Source organism: Hemicordylus capensis, chromosome 4 (genome assembly GCF_027244095.1).
Source record: "Hemicordylus capensis ecotype Gifberg chromosome 4, rHemCap1.1.pri, whole genome shotgun sequence".
NCBI lineage: Eukaryota > Metazoa > Chordata > Lepidosauria > Squamata > Cordylidae > Hemicordylus > Hemicordylus capensis.
In genome coordinates, this window is record NC_069660.1 from 107,000,640 (window position 1) to 107,021,975 (window position 21,336).

Consider the following 21,336-nt stretch of genomic DNA (forward strand, 5'->3'; position numbering starts at 1 on the left):
AATTACTAGCACTTTGTATTTCACCCAGAAGTATAAGAAAAGGCCTGCTAAATCAGGTCCAAGGCATATCCAGTCCAGCATCCTGTTTCCCACAGTGGCCCACCAGATGGCTCTGAGAAACCCACAGGTAAGAAATAAAGGGATGCCCTCTCTCTTGCTGTTGCTCCCTACAACTGATATTCAGTTGTGCCTCGGAGACTGGAGCATCGTGCTTCGAAGACTGGAGGTGGCCTATAGCCATCAGACTATTAGCCATTGATAGACCTGTCCTTCATGAATTTGTCTAAGCCCCTTTTAAAGCCATCCAAGCTAATGGCCATTGCCACATCCCAGAATTCCATATGAAATTTCATATGGCAGAAAATCCCATAGATTAATTATGCACTGTGTGAAAAACAGGTTTCTCATCTGTAACCTTGGATCTTTTGGTGATCTGGTATCATTCACAATGTGGGCTTTATGCCTATAAATTAGTTCCTGCAGAAGGATTCTAAGCTCCTCAAAACGCTCTGAGGCTCCACCCTTCATGCTCAGAACTCACTCAGTATCTTGCATGGTTGAGCACTTCCTATCTCAGTTCCTGAACGGCTGCTGTGCAGAGTGGACTTCATAAAACAAGACAGGTAAGTAGGTATGTACACCCAAAAGGCAGGGAGGCTAAGTGAGTGTCGTGAATCGTATCGGATCTTCAAAAGATCAAAGGTTACAGGTGAACAAGCTGTTTATCTTATCTGTGATCAGGTATCCTTCATAGCATGGGCAATTAGCGAGCTCTCATAGGAGGTGCGCCCAAGGATAATAACTTATAGTACTTTCTTAAGCACCGCCCACCCAAAGCTGGCCTCAACCACAGAACGGATGTCCAAGGCGCAATATTTTATGTATCATGCCCCCACTTGAGGACACTGGAGAGAAGTAGGGGCAGGCGACTTACTAGAAGGTGGGGAGGCACCTGAGGAGGAGCAGGCCAGTGATGTGAATGGGGAGATAATTGAGACAGGCCAGGGCAAGTGTTTGGCGCAGGAGGGGCCAGCAGGGCCAGGTGACCTTTGGAGAGAAAGGTCAGGATCTGAGCCAGAGTGTGAACGGCCACTATCTCCTTGAGGACACAGACAGGAAAAATGTCAGCAACAAGTGAGGGAATTATGGAGGAGTAATCGGCTCCCAAGGAGGCAGCAGGAGCCGGATTGAATCTCTGGCAGCTGGAGGGGGTGGAGTGCTGATTAAGTGCATGCGGCTGCAGACTATAAATTGGACAGCCTGTGCCTTGAACAAGTGCTGTAAATAACACTTCAGATCAGCTCAAGCCTCTGTTGGAGAGACTGTGATTTGGGCTTCTCACTCCTCATTTCAGTATCCCTGGTGAGACTGTTAAACCTGTCTATTTAGCAATAAAACTGAAACCTACTAGCTATTGTATCATATATCTCTGGCCAGCATCTTCCACTGAGTGAGCTCGTGACATAATGAAGGGTACATTGTAGTGGCTTTTCAAACCTCAGCACAGTCAATTCTGGACAGATAAGCAGGAGAGGTGACTACAGCTTTTGTTGAATGGGCCTTGACAGTGGTAATCTCTGTCGAGACACATACTGGCCTATGTAAGCACCTTCAAATGTTATAAATAATCTAGTTTTAAATAATATTCTAAAGTCCTTGGTCCTGTCCAGGCAGAAAAGGAGTGCCCTCTGAACGTCTAAGGAGTGAAGGGAGCGTTCCAGGTTGAAACTGGGTGCATTAGAAAATGGTAGGAAAGACAATGTCCTGGTTAATGTGGAAGTCTGATACAACTTTTGCTAAGAAGGCTGGGTTAGTTTTCATAACGACCTTATTTGGAAACAGGTTGTTTTAGTAAGAACTAACCAGCCTACTTTCCTTTCTCTATCTCTACAACTGGACTAAATTTGGTTCAAATTGAAGTCCACAAGCTAGATCTCTTGCACCTCAAAATGTTCACACGTCTGCCATCTTGGATCGGGGAGGATGACATCATCACAGGCTATGCCATTGAAGTTTCCCAGTGTGTCACTCACAACTGTACCAAATTTGGTCCAAATTGGTTAGACAGTCCTCAAGTTAGTGTGTTTGTGCCTCAAACATTCACACATCTGCCATCTTGGGTTTGGGTAGATGACATCATTGCAAACTATGCCATTGAGGTTTCCCATGTGCCCCTACAGCTGTAGCAAATCGTTTCAACTCGGTTAGGCAGTTCACAAGTTAGCCCACTTGGCATCTCCAAAGTTTACGCATCCGCCATCTTGAATCAGGGTGGATGACATCATCACAAACCATGCCATTGAAGTGTCCCAGTGTGTCACTCACTACAACTGTACCTAATTTGGTTTAAATTGGTTAGACAGTCCACAAATTAGCCCACTTGCACCTCAGATGTTCATGCGGCCACCATCTTGAATGGGAGTGGATGACATCATCACCCACCATGCCATTTGGACATCCCTATGTGCCCCTACAGCTGGAGCAAATTTGGTTCAAATCAGTTAGGCGGTTCACAAGTTCACCCAATTGCACCTCAAAAGGTTTACACATCCACCATCTTGGATCAGGGTGGATGACATCATCACAAACTACACCAATGAGGTGTCCCTACAACTGTACCTGATTTGGTTCATATTGGTCCAGGCATTGTGAAGTTGATAGTGAGGTGGGGACACATGGACACGGACACACACAAAGTGCCGGGTGATCTCCTAAGCCTACTGGAAAGTAGGTTGAAAAGATTATAAAGGGAGCATCAGCCCTATTAGTTCACTAAGCCTCCTAGCAGCAGTTATAGCAATTAAGAAAGCTCTCTTAAAGGAGAGCAACTTAATAGAGGCTGAGTATAAAGGCTCAAAAGGGGGGTTCTGTGAGGGTGGAAAGAACTAGAGAAAGATTCAAGCTTTTTTAGCCGGTGTGTGTGTGTGTGTGTAAAGTTTTGGAGCTGCAGCCCATGTGGACAGAAGATAGGGCTAACATGTGGACCCTGATGGATGAGTTGGAAGGGCCCATGTGTTTCAAGGAGGTTAGATATAGGAGGACTTTGTGTACAGAGGACTGAACCCCTTTGTCTTAGCATAGTTCACAAATCTCTTCCATTTACTGATGTAATTACGTCTAGCGGAAACTTTCCATTCCTGAAGCAAGATGCCATTTAGAAATCCAGCTTCCAAGCAGTCGTGTTCAGCATTCTGAGGCTGTGGAGAAGGATCTGTCCCGTGTTCTGGGAGGAGATTGGGATGTTGGTGGAGAAGCTGATGGAGGCCCCAAGAGGAGGGGGAACCATGGCTGTCTCGGCCACAACATGAATATCATGTACTTCGTTTTATGTTGTAGAACCTTGCTTATAACCCTGGATAAGAAGGGGAAGGGTGGGAAGAGGAGGTATAGATGAGAATTCCAGGAGATTTGAAAGGCATCCCCCAGGGATTCAGTCCCCATTTCCATTCTGGAGCAGAAGAGGGGGGCATGTGTTGTTGAGGTGCACTGCGAAGAAGTCTACTTGAGTAGTCCCCCCAGGGTAGGAAGAGATTGGATAGCACATTCAGGTTGATTTCCCATTCGTGTTGACAGGAGAGGTTTGTATTTCTGCTGAGGTCATCCGCCAACATATTGTCAATGCCTTTTATGTGAAGTGCTGTGGGGAATATTTGATCGTTTATGCACCAGTCCCAAAGTTTAATTGATAGGTTGCAAAGGGATTTAGAAACTGTGATGGCCTGGCAGTTGATGTATGTGATGGTGGTGTTGTTGTCCAGGAGAACCTAAACAGTATTGCCACTCAGGATGGGAAGCTTTAGAGCCAAAAGAACTGCCAAGAGCTCTAGAAAAATGTATGTGGAGGGAAGATTGCCGAGGCCTTGTGCATGAAGCCTTGCACAATGAGCGCCCCAACCCTTCAATAAAGCATCTGTAGTTACAGTTACTGTAGGGTTGGGTGGATGAGAGAGCATGCCCCTCTTAAGGTATGAAGACAGAGATGCCCCTCTTAAGGTATGAAGACAGAGTCTACTCGGTGAGGGAGTCTAATACTGTCTGTGGCAGTAGGAGCTGCAATCATTGGCTGTCCACATTGGGTTTGAACTTGGAGAGGAACCATAATTGGAGGTGCCGCATATGTAGTCTGGAATAGTAAACGTTTGTCATGCAGGACACCATGAGACCTAAGAAGCACTGGATTGCTTGTGCCTCTTGGACGGGGTTGGATCTGAAGGTCTGAACCAGATGTAAGATTGAGTCTCCTCAATTCTGGTAGGAAGGTGAACTTTGCACATGTGTCCAAAATCAGTCCTATGTACAATAAGGATATCTATGGATGGAACTAAAACAGACTTCCTCCAATTTACTTCTACACCAAGGTTTTCCAGAAGGCTGAGCACAGATTGGAGTGGCAAGTAAGGATTTGTCTGGAGAGGCGATTAGCCAATTATCTAGAAATTGGTAGACTGATATACCATCTTTTTTTATATGGGCAATACTCATGCTCACACATTTTGTGAAGACATGAGGAGCTGTGGAGAGTCCAAAAGTGAGGACTATATATTGGAAAATTAGATTCCCTGCAGTAAACCATAGGAATTTCCTGCATTGTGGTCGGATGCCCATGTGCAAACAGGCATCTTTGAGGTCTAGCGTTGCAAGCCACTCTTCCTCCACCAAGAGAGGGAGGAGATGTTGAAGAGTAAGCATATGGAACTTCCTCATGTGAATGAATCATTTAGGGAGCGTAGATCTAGTAGAGAACGGAGACCACCCTCCCTTTTTGGTACCCGGAAGTACCTTGAATAAAACCCTGCCCACTGGTGCTTCTGCAACACCAGTTCTATCACCCCCTTGGACAATATTTATTGAACTTCTGCTAGTAAGGTAGGAGTTGAGGAGGTGTTTTATACCTAGGAAAGGGGGAGTTGTATGGAACTCTGTGGCATAGCTAGTAGAGATGATACTTAGTACCCAGGTGTTGGATGCAATAAGACACCAGGTCGAAAGGAACGGGGCAAACTTGATGGGCACATAAACCCCAACAGACAAAGGGACCAGGGTGTCAAAGGTTCTGCTTGGTTTGGTCCTGATGTTTTGTTGTTGCTGCTGCTGTTGCTGCTGCTATGTCTTTGAGGAAAGGTGCATTTCTGAGACTGCTAAAAAGACTTCCTATTGCCTCTATGCTCAGACTTGTTGTATTGGTACTTGGGTCTGTCAAATCTCTTAAATCTTTGAAAGTAAGACTGTGGGGTAGATGAAGAGGTGAAGGTTCTAGCTGTAAAGTGAGGGTCCCCCCCCCACACTATTTCATCCATTTGAGAACTAAAGAGACCTTCTCCATCTAAGGGAAAGTCTTTGATTTTGTTTCTCATGCCTGGCTGTAGGGAGGATGAACAAAGCCAGGCCTGTCACCTTAATGAAATGGCGTAGCCAAAGTGTAGGATTCCAGCTCCATAAGATGCTTTGCGATGCTCAAATTTTGCTGTGTTATGTCTGCCGACTTGGCAAGCATCTCCTTAAATCTGGTTTGGATCAGCTCAGGACATCCTTGAGGTCATCTGCAAAGCCCTCCCAAACTGAGTAGTAAAACTTGGCCATGCAGGCCATATAGTTAGCAATTTTCATTGACAGAGAGGCTGAAGAATAAATTTTGCAACCAACACAATCCAGACTTCTGCCCTCTTTGTCTGTAGGGGAGAGTGCTTTCAGCCTGACGCTGCCAATTGCACAGTCCACAACTAGTGGGTTCTGAGAAGGATGCTTAAATATAAACTTGCAATTATCCTCTTGGATTCTGTAATTTTTTTGTTGTTTGGAAGTGGCAGTTGATGGAGCAGCCCATGCTGATGTGGAGGAATTTATTAGCATTGGTAGTATGGCTAGCACTGCAGGATTGCAATAAAATCATAGACAGGAGGATCCTTAACATTAGGGACTGGAGACTTCAGCTTTAGGCCCAGGACCTTAGCCATTTCAGCAACCTGGGGATACAGAGGGAGTCTTAGGAATCTTCAAAGCATCCAAGCTAGTTTCATCATCAAAGTCTAAGCCATGGAGGGAGAACCCTTGGAAGCTTGATCCAGAAAGTGTTGTAATCAGAGAAGCCAGCATGGACTCAATGTCCTGAATAAGAATAAAGTCTTTTGATATCGACTATGTTGATGGGAAGTGAAATCCAAAGACAGACATCGAGACAACAGCTGTAGGAGTGGGCGGATCCTTGGATGGAGCATGCTCAGTCAAGATTGGTAGTTCTGTCTATATCAGAGAGTGCTGGGATGGTAGACGCTGTCGGGGATTGATACCAAGGTTGAAGGCGGCGATGAGCTCCGGTGAAGAGAACAACGAATGAGGGCGGACAGTTCGAACAGCTGATGGGGATGGCGTTCCAAAAACTTCCAGTATCGACAATGTTGAACAACAATGTCAGTTGTGTGAGACTCGATGTTGTCAAGGTCAATGGTCGTGCTGACACTGGGCAAGTAGAGAGTGAAGCGGATGGTTGATGGACCTATCTCTCAGGCTGTGAAAGCCCAAGTGAGGTCTGCGAGACTGGTCATCAATGCCAAGATTGGCATCAGGGAAATTTTGCATTGTTTGGATAGAGATGAAGAATCCTCCTCTCAATGTTTGTGTTTTTTATGAAGTCCATCCTTAAATACATCTTTAACTTTCTTAAAGGTGGTTTGAGCAGCAGATAGGGAGGTCCACAAAGTCAAGCCCGACTTTGACAGTATCGATGTTGACAGCGTCAGCAATAACAGGGAGCATGGCATTGGAGTCGAATGGCATAGAGCCTGTTTGTAAAGAGCCGCCCTCAATTGCAATTCTTTTCTTTTACAAGTTTGTTTGGAAAAGGAGAGCCAAATTTTACATGTATGTATATTGTGGACTTCCACAAGAAAAAGTTTGTGTTTGTCAGATGAGGGAAGAGTCCCATGGCAAGAAGAGTATCGCTTGAAGGTCTATTTAGAATCCATTAAAAAGAAAAACAAAACGCTAGGCAAAGAGTAGTCAGAAACAGTCCAGATATCAAGATAACCAATAAGCAAACTGTAATTTTTTTCTTTCAGGAACCAACATGAGGAGCAAATCCTGTGGGAACTGTTCATAATGGTGGTTGAGAAGGAACTGAGATAGGAAGCGTGAAGGGCAGAGCATCAAGAGCAGAGCTGCCATAACCTGAGGGGTATACTCGTGGGTCAAATGGGCCGTAAGCCAGAATTTGGCTTTTTTAAAGCCAAATCTGGCCACTTAGATCAAGAGCACTTTGAGGAGCTTGAAATCCTTCCACAGGGACTATTGTGCAGGTTCAAAGCCCATGTTGTGAAGAATACCGGATGAAGTATTTCCTTTTGTCGGTTCTAAATTCCTGGCAATCAGTTTCACAAGATGACCTCTGGTTCTAGTGTTGTGAGAGAGCGAGAAAAATTTCTCTCTATCCACTCCGTGCATAATTGTATAAACTTCTATCATTTCTCCCTGTAGTTGCCTCTTTTCCAAACTAAAAAGCTCCAGATGCTGTAGCCTTGCCTTATAAGGAACAAGAAAAAGAATTGGGGTCCACGGAATAAGAAAGCAAAAACAACAACAAAATACCCGTGGACAAGGAAAATGATTAATGTAAACTGGAATTATATATATAGAATAAATAAACCACCAACTATCAGCACACATAGCAACAAGCAAACATATCTGTAACACATATATGAACATACATTAACATAATACCATATGAAATTGCAACATGCAATTGAAGAATACAAAAACAATATGTGCAGATACCCAAACGAGGTCCAAAAAGTCTTCAGGTGTGAAAATGTGAGAAGTACATACAAAACGAATGATAAGTTATCAAATCCAGAAGAAGCAGCCTATGTGCTCAGGGAAATGTTGCTAGTGTCTGTAGTTCAGCTCATCACTCCTTCAAGCAGAAGGAGCAGGCAACATGCTGGCAATATGGTGAACCTTGAGGCTTCAGCATGCCTGGTTAAAATTGTTTATACAAGAATGTATTTCTACTCTTATCTTTATTAATGGATAATTGCCTCTGATGAATGGTTATTCTTGGCGTTATTCGTCTTTCGTCAGTTGTCATCAGCCACTCCAGAGCATGTTGCCTGCTCCTTCTGCATGAAAGAGCGATGAGCTGAACTACAGACACTAGCAACATTTTCCTGAGCACATCGGCTTCTTCTTCTGGATTTGATAACTTATCATTCGTTTTGTATGTACTTCTCACATTTTCACACCTGAAGACTTTTTGGACCTCGTTTGGGTATCTGCACATATTGTTTTTGTATTCTTCAATTGCATGTTGCAATTTCATATGGTATTATGTTAATGTATGTTCATATATGTGTTACAGATATGTTTGCTTGTTGCTATGTGTGCTGATAGTTGGTTATTTATTTATTCTATATATATAATTCCAGTTTACATTTATCATTTTCCTTGTCCATGGGTATTTTGTTGTTGTTTTTGCCTTATAAGGAAGCTGCTCCAGGCTCCTGATCATCTTGGTTGCACTCTTCTGCACCTTTTCCAGTTCTACAACATCATTTTTAAGATAGTGACCAAAACTGTACACTAGTGATGTGCACGAACCGGTCCGGAGGCCATTTTAGAGGCCTGCGAACCAGTTCAAGCGTGGCCCGGTCCGGTGGTCCGACGCCGGGGGCGTGTCTCGCTTTAAGGTGGGGGTTGTACTTATCCCTCCTGACACTTTCCCCCCTCCAGCGCTCCATTTTTTAGTGAGGTTTTCGGGGCAGCAGTGTTCCTCCCTGCCACCCCTGCCCCCGTTGTTGACTGGAAAAAGCAGAAATACCTGCCACGCATGCGCTTGCTACCGCAGCCGCGTGCACACCCACCGTGCACGTTGTACATTGTGTGCACATGCTGTGCAGCGTGCAAACGGCAGCGGCGGGCGCATGCACGGCAGGTACTTCCGCTTTTTCTGGTCAACAATGGGGGCACGGGTGGCAGGGAGGAATGCTGCTGCCCCGAAAACTTCACTAAAAAATGGAGAGCCAGAGGAGGAAAAGTGGCAGGAGGGGTAAGTACAACCCCTCCCCCCGCCCTTAAAGCGAGACACACACACCCAGCGTCAGACCACACCTCTGCAGTCCATGCACATCCCTACTGTACACAGTGCTCCAAATGTGGCTACACCATAGATTTGTATAAGGATATTACAATGTATAAATATACAAGCAGCCAGAGTACTGCTTTCAAAGCAGAAGTAATATAGTCGCTCACTCGAAGTTGTTGCAAACATGAAACTGGCTAATGAATTTTGCACTAACTGAAGCTCCCAGAGTACATACGAAGGCAGCCCTACGTACAGTGTATTACAGTAGTCAAACCTGGAAGTTAACAGCATGATTATCACTGTTTTAAGTTTGTTTCTGCCAGAAATGGTCACAACGGGCATATCAGCCAAACCAGATAAAAAGCACTCTTGGTTGTGGCCCCAACCTCTGAGAAATCAGGTTGGAGCCAGGAGTATTCTCAGACTGTGTACCTATTCCTTGTAGGAGAGTTTAGCCCCCATCCAGAACAAGTACCTCTATTACATCTTCTGGATTACAACCTCCCACAATGAGCACCTACAACTTCTCTGGATTCAGATTCAATTTATTACCCCACATCCAACCCATTACTGCTTGTAAACAGGAGTTTAGGGAAGTTATGCCATCTCCTGATGAAGTTGTCATAGAGAATTAGATTTTCTCTATTTCAAAATACATGCCAATGATTTCCTTCATTTCTAAAGAACACTAATTAAACCAGACTCTCTCAACCTTCATCATTTTATATTCCTAAATCAAATTACCTTCACCTAGTTAAGTGCCAGAGGGCCTGCACACAAGCAGCCCTACTTGGGCTTGCACAGCCCTATCTAGGGATGTGCACAAACAGAGGTTCTTGCACAGGTTTGGCACTGCCGGGGGGCGGGGGGAGCAGCAAGTGGGAGTTTTTAGAAGGAGGAGAGCAGGTCCTTACCTGCTCTCCGCCACTCCATGCAGCTTCCTGCTGAGACGGTGCTCCTCCCAAGAACCCTGCACATGACCCCAGCACGCACGTGGCATCCACGCCACGTTTGTGGTCAGCAACACCATGCTGACTACACAAAAGGAGGTGTCCATGTATGCGCGGACCCCATGTGTATGCTGATGCCTCACACTGGTTCTTGGGTGAGTGCCGCCACCGCAGGAAACTGTATGGGGCAGTGAAGAGCAGGTGAGGACCTGCTCTCCTTTTTTACTTGCTGCTCCCTCCGTCCCAGCAGCACTGAACCTGTGCACGAACCACAGTTCATGCATATCCTTAGCCCTACCCGGGTAGGGCTGCTCGTATGGAGTGCTAAGATCAGGCCTGATACTGGGTAGCCCAAGTTTTTACCTGGGCTATTACTGAGGTAGAAGGGCATGCTCGTATAATAGATAGTAGTATACCGACATACTATTCTTAATAAAGTCCTTCAAGGTAGACACATCTTGAATTTTATCCTTTAAAGTAAACATAGACAACTGAAATTATAATTCCCCCCCCCAAGGCTGGAAACACATCTATGTTTGCTTTGAAATAAGAAATAGTAATATTAAAGCTGCTAAAGTAGAAACTTAGTACCTTACTGGAATTTCAGACAGATGATTCTTGCTGAAGTTTACGGTGGTGACTGGATTGTTTCCAATGGCATTAAATACTTCATCTGGAATTACAGCTACCTGTTTCTCACTACAGAATAATATTGTACAATCATCCAATTTATCATCTCATCATTACAATACCACTGGTGTAACAGCCAAAGAGCTTTATCAGTAGTCAACTTTATCATAGTTTACTATATTACTACATAAGGGATAGTTTAGGTTATTGAGGATTCTCAATTATTTCTTGAGAAAACTGAATTTGTACCATTCAGCACTTATAATCGAAGCCTGCTTCCCAGAAAGCACCCAGAATGAAAACAGAATTAGAATCCTAGATCAACACCTTTATCACATCACATATTACATCAGCGGCTGTAATCCTCAGTCCCCCTTTTAACTATGATTTAGTGACAGACATGATTTAGTGACAGACCATATTATGTCTGCATCTGTACTTTGTGTCGGGGACACACTACAAAGCTGAAGACTGCTTATAGTATTTTATTTATAGTTCTAGAGGCTTATAAGCTTATAAAATATACATACCTATAGTCTAATGTTTTTAAAGCAGTTATAGCATGCATATTAATCTTTGATTGACTTGGCAGAGTCATTGCTGTCACAGACAATTCTCCATTTGAACTAGTTACATCATCTAAAGAAAGCAGAAGTATATATATTTAACAACCATCAATATTAGTTTTTTAAAGTCTTTAAAAGCCATAGACAAGCGTGGATAAATGATAATGTCCGTTATTTATTTCAATTTTACCACAAATGCTCATTGTGAGTCATAATGAAGAACTAAAACCAACGAACTCTAGATAGAAAATGTTTATAGCCACAACCTCTTATCTGTTTACTCAGAAATAAATTCACGTAGAATACGAAGGTGGGCTGCTAATGGTATGTTTTCACTGCAAAAATAGGGCTCTAGAACAGTGAACCACCTAGCCACAGCTGATCATCACTGATGCTTTTCACAGTTCGAATCAGCTGCTTCAGGACCATTTCCCACCACAAACTGCACACTCTTTTTGCTGGCTACATGGTCCCAGTCAATAGGGTATCATGTACATTGTGTTGATATGTCACATAATCTGAACACACAACATTCACAAAGCCCACAGGGATGCATTTTTGAGGGTTACAGAATGTTTCAGAGGGAAGAGAAAATCGGCAACTGCTTTATCGCCTTTCTCTGAAATGAAGCAAATGCTTCCTTTGTTGCATACACACTTTGTAAGTCAGGAATTCAGCCAATGAAGCATGGGGTATATTCATATTGAGTAAAGGAAATTAAGTCCCAGGAATGGCAAGCTAAGATTTCCAAGAATTATTTGCACCAGGATTTTAAAGGCAGAGGCGTAACTATAGGGGGGGCAGGGGGGGCAGGTGCCCCGGGTGCCATCTTTTCTGGTCACGTGGGGGGCACCGCCATGACAAAAAATTTTTTAAATTTTATTTATTTATTTATTTTGTTAATACAAATGTTTCCTGCTCAGTGCAGCAGCACTGCAGCAGTCAAGGGAGCGCATCGGCGCCCCCTCCCCCACGAGTGGTCCCTTCCGCGCCGCCCGTGCCCCCCCATTGCTTTGCTGGTGCCTGGCGGCCAGTCAGTGGCCTGGCTTGGCGGCGGCGGCGGGCGCTTGTGAGGAAAAACCTAAGTATAATGTAGTATGTTGGGAGGGCGCCATTTCAGTGCTTGCCCCAGGCGCCGTTTTCCCTAGGTACGCCTCTGTTTAAAGGTGATATGGAAAGAAAGGTACAAGGATGGTAAATATACATTAGGGCTGTGCACAGTACACAAATTTGATTTGGAAGTTACTTTGGAAACTTGGAGCAGCATGTGATCTGATTAACTGATTTGACTACACACTGCACTTCATTTCAAACTGCTTTGGAGGATCAATTTGATTCAGAAACTATGTTTTGGACTCCAGTGAGAAATCATCAGAACTTTTTCATTTTTCATTTCATGGCAGAAAAACAGGTTGCTCACCCGTAACAGATGATCTGGAGGTGATCTGTTGCATTCATAAGGAATGGGTTCTGCGCTTGCGCAGGGACCTCATGGATCAATTAGCTAGCTGCTCGCGCTGGCCCCAACTGCCAGCATGTGACCATGCTGTCGTTAATTTAGGCAGTTGGGGTGCGCTGTACTCAGTTTCTGGCAGATCGTCAGTTGCCTTCAGTGACAACCATATATGTTTCTCTACCCTACCCTTCCACCCTCACGGGGAGGTTGGGCGGGTTTTATGAATACAACGGATCACCTCCAGATCATCTGTTACAGTTGAGCAACCTGTTTATCTGGATTGTGATCCGTTGCATTCATAAGGAATGGGTGATTAGCCAGCTGAAAACCCAGGTGGTGGGTCTCTCAAGGTAGGACTTGTTTTAGGACTTCACATCCAAATCTCCCTTCTCTCATTTGTCTTATGTCAATAACGTAGTGTTTAATGAACAGTTGTTCGGAAGACAAGGTCACCACTTTACAAATTTCTTCCATGGAAATGCCTGCCAAGTTGGCAGCCAAAGAAGCATATGCTCTTGTGGCATGAGCCGTAATGCCCTCCGGAGGGGAGCTTCCCTGGCCCACATATGCTAGCCTGATCACCTGGACTATCCATTGAGCCAGCCTTTGTCTTGTAACCGGTTGACATCGGTGCCGAAGGGACGATGTCCTGTTCGATATCGACAGCCCGCGGCGTCATCATCGGTGCTGAAGGGGAGTTTGACTGTTCGATATCGATAGCTCTCGATGTCAAACTCAACGTCGAAGGAATAGTTCTTCTTGTAGAATCCCAGTCATCCACATCAGATTGTAAGGCTGTTGGAGACGGGGTCCTACTCCGGACTCGAGTTTTCTTCACTCACTTCCTGGGTGGGGAGGTCTCTAGCTCTCCCTCAGAGGAAGAAATGCGCTTATGTTTTTTGTGGCGATGACGCTTCTTCTCCACCTCTTCTGGTCATTTAAACTCCTGCACAGCAGTGGCTTTCGACTGCTAAACAGCAGAGTCCACCGAAGGTTCTGCAGGCTTCGACCTCATGGGCTCCATTGATGCCGGTCCCGACGTCGATGCTGAGGGTCCGGATGCCGACACTGAAGTTGATGGTCTCAGCATCGGCGGGCGAAGAACATCATCATAAATGGCTGCCCGTAGGCACAATGCTCTATTTTTCAGTGTCTGCTTTGAAAAAGAGGAACATATCTTGCAGGTCACTGTGTTATGTTGTTCCCCTAAGCATAATAAACAAGCATCATGAGTGTTGGTTGAGGGCAGTTTTGCCTGGCACTCAGAACAGCGTTTAAAGGTAGTCTTTGGTTTAGTAGTAGTGTCCGACATCGCCACAAGAGGCATGGGACAAATTGTCTTTTCGCTTAGTCCAAATAACGCTTTCCAAAATTGTGTCCGTATCCAGTCCAAAGTCCAAATCCAATCGTTTGTCGTCGTCTGGTCCTTGTCCAAAGTCTTAGAAATATATCTGAGGAGCAATCAATCCGAGATGTAGACACAACGGCGGTCTAACAGAAACTGAGTATAGCACCCCCCAACTGCCTAAGTTAACAACAGCATGGTCACGTGCTGGCAGTTGGGGCCAGCGCGAGGAGCTAGCTAATCAATCCGTGAGGTCTCTGCGCAGGCGCAGAACCCATTCCTTATGAATGCAACGGATCACGATCCAGATGAGGATAAAAATTGCTGGGATAGTAGCCCCTTCTGAGGTCACAAAATTTGCCAAACTGCATACAAATAGGTGCAGGGATTTCTATGCAGGGACACTTTAAAGTTTGAGGTTCCTATTTAAACTAAAACCTCTGAACTGCTGATCCAAATCAAATTGGATCCAAATCAAAGCAAGGCATTCCAGGCAGCTTTCTTTTTATTCAACCCAATTTGGAAAACTGCTGACTCAGCAGCAATGGAAACAAACATGCCTTAAGTACCCCATTTTAATTCAAATTCAAATTAGCAGCCAAACTGATGCACAGCCCCAGCATATATGCACATAAGAAATGGGTGAGGGATAATGAGAAGAGTCTAGATAGATGCAGCATATTAAGGTATGAGAGGTAGAAAGGGCAAGGACAGAAGCTGCATATGTGTGTTTTAAAAAAGGAATCACACCAGACCGGAACACATTGTTAAAGTTTTTGAGAAGCCCTTTTGTTTTGAACACAGCATTAATAAAACAAACAGGAGAGACACAGATAAAATTACTGGAGCTATGCTCAGGTATCAGTTTCACAAAGAAATTTGTCAGAAAAGAGGCTCTGTTAATTCCAAGTCACTCTAGCCTATCAGGTTTAATGTCATGTGTTGGAGTTTAATATCATTTGAAACACAACTCTTAGTAATGAGTGGCAAGTACAAACTACATCTGATTCATATCTTTTAAGGGAAGGATCACAACTCTTAAGTTACAGAGTCCTACTAAAGAAACGAACCTCAATTCAGAGAGCTACTTTAGCATGCCCAAATTGTTATCTACCCCTTTGACTTCTTTTCTTTAGAAAAAGCTGATACTGATATATCACTCACTCCAGGTGGAAAAGAGAGCTGGAGGAAGGGCTGCATCATTATCGTTTCTCCTCTTTTGCACTGATAACCCTGGGGTATGAAAATGTGAGGGTCAGACAAAGAATATATGATATAGAGCATCAGATTGATCAGGGCTCTATTCCTGTTGGTGTCCATTTGGGCAACCAAGTTCTGAGTTTCAAACCTGCTAGATACCTAAACCAGATAACTGTGCCAAAATATCACAGAGCTCTGAAACAGGCACAATACAATGCCTTGCAATCAGCAGTCCTGGAAGGGAGATATCAAAAAATCCCTTACAAAGAACCTACTTGTCTCTGCAAATTGGGAGATATTGAAACAACAGCTCATGTGCTCCTTACTGTCAATTTTACCAAGATATACCGCATAAACATAACCCCTTTTATTAGCTGCCATCCAGGTTGTACAGACACTTTTTATCTTGATTATCTTTTAACTGACCAGAATGACCTGAGATCTTATAAAGTTGTTTAATAGCCAGTAAAATCCACCAGGAGTTCATTAAGAATCATTGTTAATTGATCTTTAACTATGTGCTTAAATAATGTATCACAAACCTGTAGGTTATGTAGGTTATTTTTTTGTTGGGCTTTTGTTTGTAAATTGTGCTGGTCTGTGATCGTAATAAAGAAATTGATTGAATTGATATATCACAGACTATTTTTGGAATTTCTTCTGGTTTCCAGAACAGTTTGCCATACAATGTAAGAAGCAGCTGTTCATGAAATTTAAGTTCAAAGCTTGCTGAACAATCAGATCTAGCTGTGGCTACAATCAAATAATTTCATGACTGCAATGTTTCTTTCTTCCACCACCAAGTAATTCTAATGCAGTTAAACTAGTATCCAAACACAAGACAGTTCTTAAGAACATTCAATAATCCAGTTAAAAGACAGGTTGCTCACCTGTAACTGATGATCTGGTAGTGATCCGTTGATATCCATTAGAGTGGGTTCTGTGCCTGCGCGGAAGTCTCTCGGTATTGAGTTCTACAGCTCCTCTTCAGCGCCTGCGCCCCACCCCACGTGACCACGTGGCTATATAAGGTGGGAGGAAGCGCAGGCACCTCAGTTCCTTGGAGACCGTGAAGCAGTCAGGTAAACAGGTAAGTTCTACTATGTAAGGCAGGTACTATTGCGGAGGGGAGGTTCAGGAGGGTCTAATGGATATCAACGGATCACTACCAGATCATCAGTTACAGGTGAGCAACCTGTCTCTCTGGTTCGTGATCCGTTCAAACCATTAGAGTGGGTGACTAGTTAGCTCTGCAAGGAGGAGGGAACAGTAGTGTTATTGCAACACCCGTTTTAGGACCGCCCTTCCAAAATTCGCCTCTGCAGCAGACCGTAAGTCTATGGCGTAGTGCTTTACGAATGGCTGTTCAGACGACCACGTAGCAGTCTTGCAAATGTCTTGAAAGGATATGCCGGCCAGGTTAGCAACGGATGCGCCATATGCCCTAGTGGAATGTGCCTTGATGGTCTTCGGGGGCTGCATGTTCTGTAGAGTGTACGCGAGGTGGATAGTCTCTACTAGCCAGTGTGAGACGTTGTCTAGATAATACTTGCCCCTTGTTCTTCCCTTTATCGGAGATGAACAGCCTTTTTGACAACCGGAAAGGTTTAGTCCTAAAAAGGTAGTAAAGAAGTGCTCTGCGAACATCCAAAGAATGCAGAGCCTTTTCCAGTGGTGTGGTTGGAGATTCGAAGAAAGTGGGCAGTACAACATCCTGGTTGATGTGGAAGTCCGACACAATCTTAGGTAAGAAAGAGATATCAGGCCGCAGGAGTACTTTGTCTGGGTAAAAACGAGCATAGGGGACATCCATTCGGAGAGCTGTAAGCTCGCTCACCCTGCGTGCCGTGGTGATGCCACTAGGAAGGCAGTCTTCAACGGCGCTAGTCTCATGGACGTAGAATGCATGGGTTCGAATGGGGGCTCAGTGAGAGCGGAGAGGACCAGAGAGATACTCCACTGTTCGAGTGGTTTGCGGACAGGGGGGTATAAGTTGGCTAGGCCCTCCTTTTGCAGGAGGAATGGGAGAATACTGTCTTGCCATCTCATCCTGGATGTCTGGACGATAAAGCCGCCAAGTGAACTCTGATAGATACATTTGAGAGTTTCGCCTTTTTTAGAGAGATCATATCAAGTAGGAGTTCTTGGACTGTGGCTTCTTTAGGGCGAAAAGCGTGACAGGAAGCGTAGATGGTGAACCTCTTCAATTTGCTGGCATAATTGCGCCTAGTAGATGGTTTGCACTGGTTTAGCATGATCCGTTTCAGGAGCCGACTCTCCAGGCTGTTAGTTGTAAGGTTTGCACCATTGGGTGTAACAGACGGCCGTTCTCCTGAATCAGGAGGTCCGGCTGGTCGGGAAGTCTCCGAAAGGTGTTCGAGGTCAATCTGAGTAAATGTGGAAACCATGCTTGGCGCAGCCACCACGGGGTGATCAGGATGCACTTCACATGGCCCATCAGTAAGCGAGCTACAACTCTGCCCACAAGTGGTAGAGGGGGGAACATATAGCTCCAAATGTCCGACCAGTCCAGTTGGAAGGCGTCCCCCAAGGAACGAGGGTCGTGACCCACCCTCGAGCAGAATAGTTTGCATTTTGTGTTGTGTTGCATAGCAAATAAGTCTGTCTCTGGCCGTCCCCAAAGGCGGAATATTTGATTCAGGTAAGTGTCGTTCAGTTCCCACTCGTGTTGAGCTTCCATCGAGAATGAACAGCTGAGGCCATCCACTATTATGTTGTCCGTGCCCTTGATGTGGATGGCTAGTGGTGTAATACTGTTCCTGATGCACCAGTGCCAAATTTGCAGGCTGAGGGCACACAGAGACCTGGAGACTGTTCCTCCTTGTCTGTTCAGGTAGGCTATCGCTGTTGTGTTGTCTAGCTGTAGCTGAACAACTCTGCCGCATAGCATTGGCAGAAAGGCCTTCATTGATAGGAAGACCGCCAACAGTTCTAGAAAGTTTATATGCAGTTGACTTTGTGCGCGTGTCCAGAGGCCTTGAGTCGATGTGGCATTGCAATGGCCACCCCAACCCTTCAGGGAAGCATCTGTCGTTACCCAAACCGATGGAGGTTGAGACTGGAAGGGTACTCCCCTGAGTAAATTGGACTTCTGAGCCCACCAGGACAGCGTGCATAAGACCGTGCTGGGAACCAGAAGATTTTGCAGTGGGCTGTCTCTCATTAGGTTGAAGGAAGAGAGGAACCACATTTGCAACTTCCTCATTTTTAGACGTGTGTAACATACTGTCGTTTTGCAAGAGGCCATTAAGCCCAACAGGCGTTGTATTTGACGGGTTGGCTGTGAAGGGCGGGCCTGAAAATGGTTTATCAGAGATGCAATGGTCTGGAAACGGTCCTCTGGGAGAAATGATCTTCCCAACCTGGCGTCCAGCACAGCTCCAATGTATGTTATGACAGGTACTACAGTGAGGTTGGACTTCTTCCAGTTGACCTGTATTCCAAGGTCGTGGAGGAGGGTCAGCACATACTGTATCTGCGAAAGTAACTTGTTTTTGTCTCATAAGGATAGGAGCCAATCATCGAGGTAAGGATAGACTTTCAGCCCCTTCGTTCTCAGGTGGGCCACTATTACCGCCATGCACTTTGTAAAGACACGCGGGGCAGTGCATAGTCCGAATGGTATTACTAGGTACTGGTAAATTGCACTTCCTACAGTGAATCTTAGATATTTCCTGAAGGACGGACGGATTCCTATATGAAAATAAGCATCCTTCAAATCTAATGTCACTAGCCAGCGCTCCTGTTGCAGAAGCGGTAGGATATCCTGTAATGTTGTCATGTGATCCTTTTTTACTTGGACATACTTGTTTAGATGTCTGAGGTCCATTATAGGCTGTATCCCGCCATCCTTCTTCAGAATTTAAAATAGCGGGAGTAAAACCCCTCCCGCCTCTCTGCCCATCGCACTGGTACCACAGCTTTCTTGCGCAAGAGTTCCTGCACCTCCTGATATACGGCTGGTGTCTCCTTTGTAAAGCGAACACCACGGAAGCGTGGGTGAGCTTTGAACTCTATCGCGTAATCATACTCGATGATCTTCAGCACCCAACGATCTGATGTTATGTGGCGCCATGCTTGTGCATGACTTGCCAACCTGATGTTGTTGGTGGCTATTGGGGACACCCGAGTGTTGTGAGGCAGACCCCCCTTGTCCCCGATGTTGTGGGGAGGCGAGTAGGGTTGTGGTACCAGGTGACGTGGTGGGCTGTCCTGGGTCTCAAAGCCGCTGCTTGTTTTCTTCGGATGGTTTTCGTTGAGTAGAACGAAATTTCCCTTTTTGTTGGTTACCGCGTTTATTGTAAGGTTGATACGATTTGCGGTAGTTGCGGCGGTCCAGCTGTCTATACGTAGGACGAGGGCGATAAAAGGTTCTTTGTTTATTCCCATATGTTGTGGTAGTGGAAGTAAAAGTTTTTTCCATAAATTCTGATTTTTTCATTTTCTCCATGGTTGTGTCTGTCTCCTCTGAGAATAGGCCTTTCCCATAGAAAGGCAGCCCCTCTATTTTGCCCTTCATGTTCTGTTGAAGGGAGGTAGACCAGAGCCATGCGTGGTGTCTCAGTGTTATTGCTGTCGTAAGAGACCTGGATTCTGACTCAGCCAGATGTTTAGCTGTACTCAGTTGTTGGCAGGTGAGGTCTGCTGCCTTTTGTAACGTCTTGCGAAATTTTAATTTCAGTTCTTCCGGGGATAAGGCATCCCAATTCTTTTCCAAGTCCTCCCAGATACAATATCCGTATTTCACCATACAGGCGGAATAATTCGCCACTTTAACAGAAAGACAGGATGTTGAATATAGTTTCCTGCCCATGACATCCAGTTTTCTACCTTCTTTATCACCTGGGGTAGTATGTCTTTTCCCCGACTTAGAAGTGGTTGCACAATCAATCACTAACGAGTTGGGGACAGGGTGTTTGAATAAGTACATATTCTCTTGCTCCTGTATGTGGTAGAGTCCCTCTAGGCGTCTGGATGTTGGAGTAGATGTATGAGGAACTTGCCAAGCGCACTGTGCCGCATTAGATATCATGGGCAGAAGTGGCAAAGTGACTGGCTGAGAGGATTGAGATCGCCGCATGAAATTATAGACTGGATCATCTATGGTCTTTAGTTGAGAAGAGAGATCCAGACCTAAAGCTGATGCCATCTGCTTAACATGTGAGTGGTATGCCTTAAGCTCTTCGGTTGGTGATACATGGGCTGGCGTGGCCACATCCGGGGAAGGGTCAGCCTCTAGTGTCTCAGCATCTGATTCGAAATCGGAGGAGCCATGATGACTATCCCGTGATTCGCTGTCAGAATGAGTCGGACTAGTCGGTGGGCTCCTTGGTGAAGATGGGTGAGGAGAAGGCGGTGTTGTAAAAACTTCAGTTTGCACTGCCGAGTTGGTAGACGTCCATATTCTGGTTTGAGAGCCCTTATTAATGACGATCGTGTGAGGTGTTTGAGTTGAAGTCGTTTTAAATACCTTTGTCGGTAAGGCCTGGGTATCTCCCGTTGCTAGTGGGTGTACTGGAATCTGAGTAGTCTCTGGCTCAGGCCGATGCAATGCCCGGTCGTCAGAGTGGACAGTCGTATTTACGGGTCTCCACACCCTATCCTCCTGGTAATCATACGCAAATCCTGGCGAGGTCGCACCTGGTAAAGCCGTTTTTGTCGATGGGGACACGGCATGGGTGAATCCGCAAGTGTGCCAAGGTGTAGAATTGGCAAGTTATGTAGACGTTAGAAGCCCAGGAACTGGGGTCAAAGGAGTAGCCACGCCATCATCCGAGTGTGGAAACCCATGGAAAGTCGAGGGGGTAGCTGACGTGGAATCAAGCATTTTCAGAAGGGGATCTAGTGGGGCAGGATCCTCTTCGGAGAGATCATCTTTTTCTATAGAGAAGGTCATCGGGACTCGGAATCGAGGAGTAACTGTGGTCATAATAGCGGGAGTATTCAACGTCGACTGATGGTCACCATCTCTGGACGTCGATGGGGAACGGATCGGAGTCATCGCTGGTGCCAGATCTCGAGCTGCTGGGATTTTCGATATCAATGTCGACGGGGTCTTTTCCGCTGACTCTATCGATATCGACGGTGTTCTTGGC

At 45.3% G+C, this 21,336-nt stretch overlaps 1 protein-coding gene across 3 annotated transcripts in view; it reads right to left on the reverse strand.

Annotated features, from left to right (window-relative positions):
* The window catches only part of LRRC40 (leucine rich repeat containing 40), a 54,626-nt gene that overhangs the window by 12,948 nt on the left and 20,342 nt on the right, over window positions 1-21,336 (reverse strand). For all 3 annotated transcript variants that reach the window (XR_008306747.1, XM_053248576.1, XM_053248577.1), the window contains exons 10-11: window positions 11,184-11,292; window positions 10,615-10,722 (exon numbers count right to left, since the gene is read on the reverse strand). Coding sequence is in view for 2 of the 3 variants with exons in the window: in XM_053248576.1 (XP_053104551.1) it covers window positions 10,615-10,722; window positions 11,184-11,292 (217 nt within the window). In the remaining variant the exon portion in view is untranslated. The remainder of the gene's footprint in view (window positions 1-10,614; window positions 10,723-11,183; window positions 11,293-21,336) is intronic.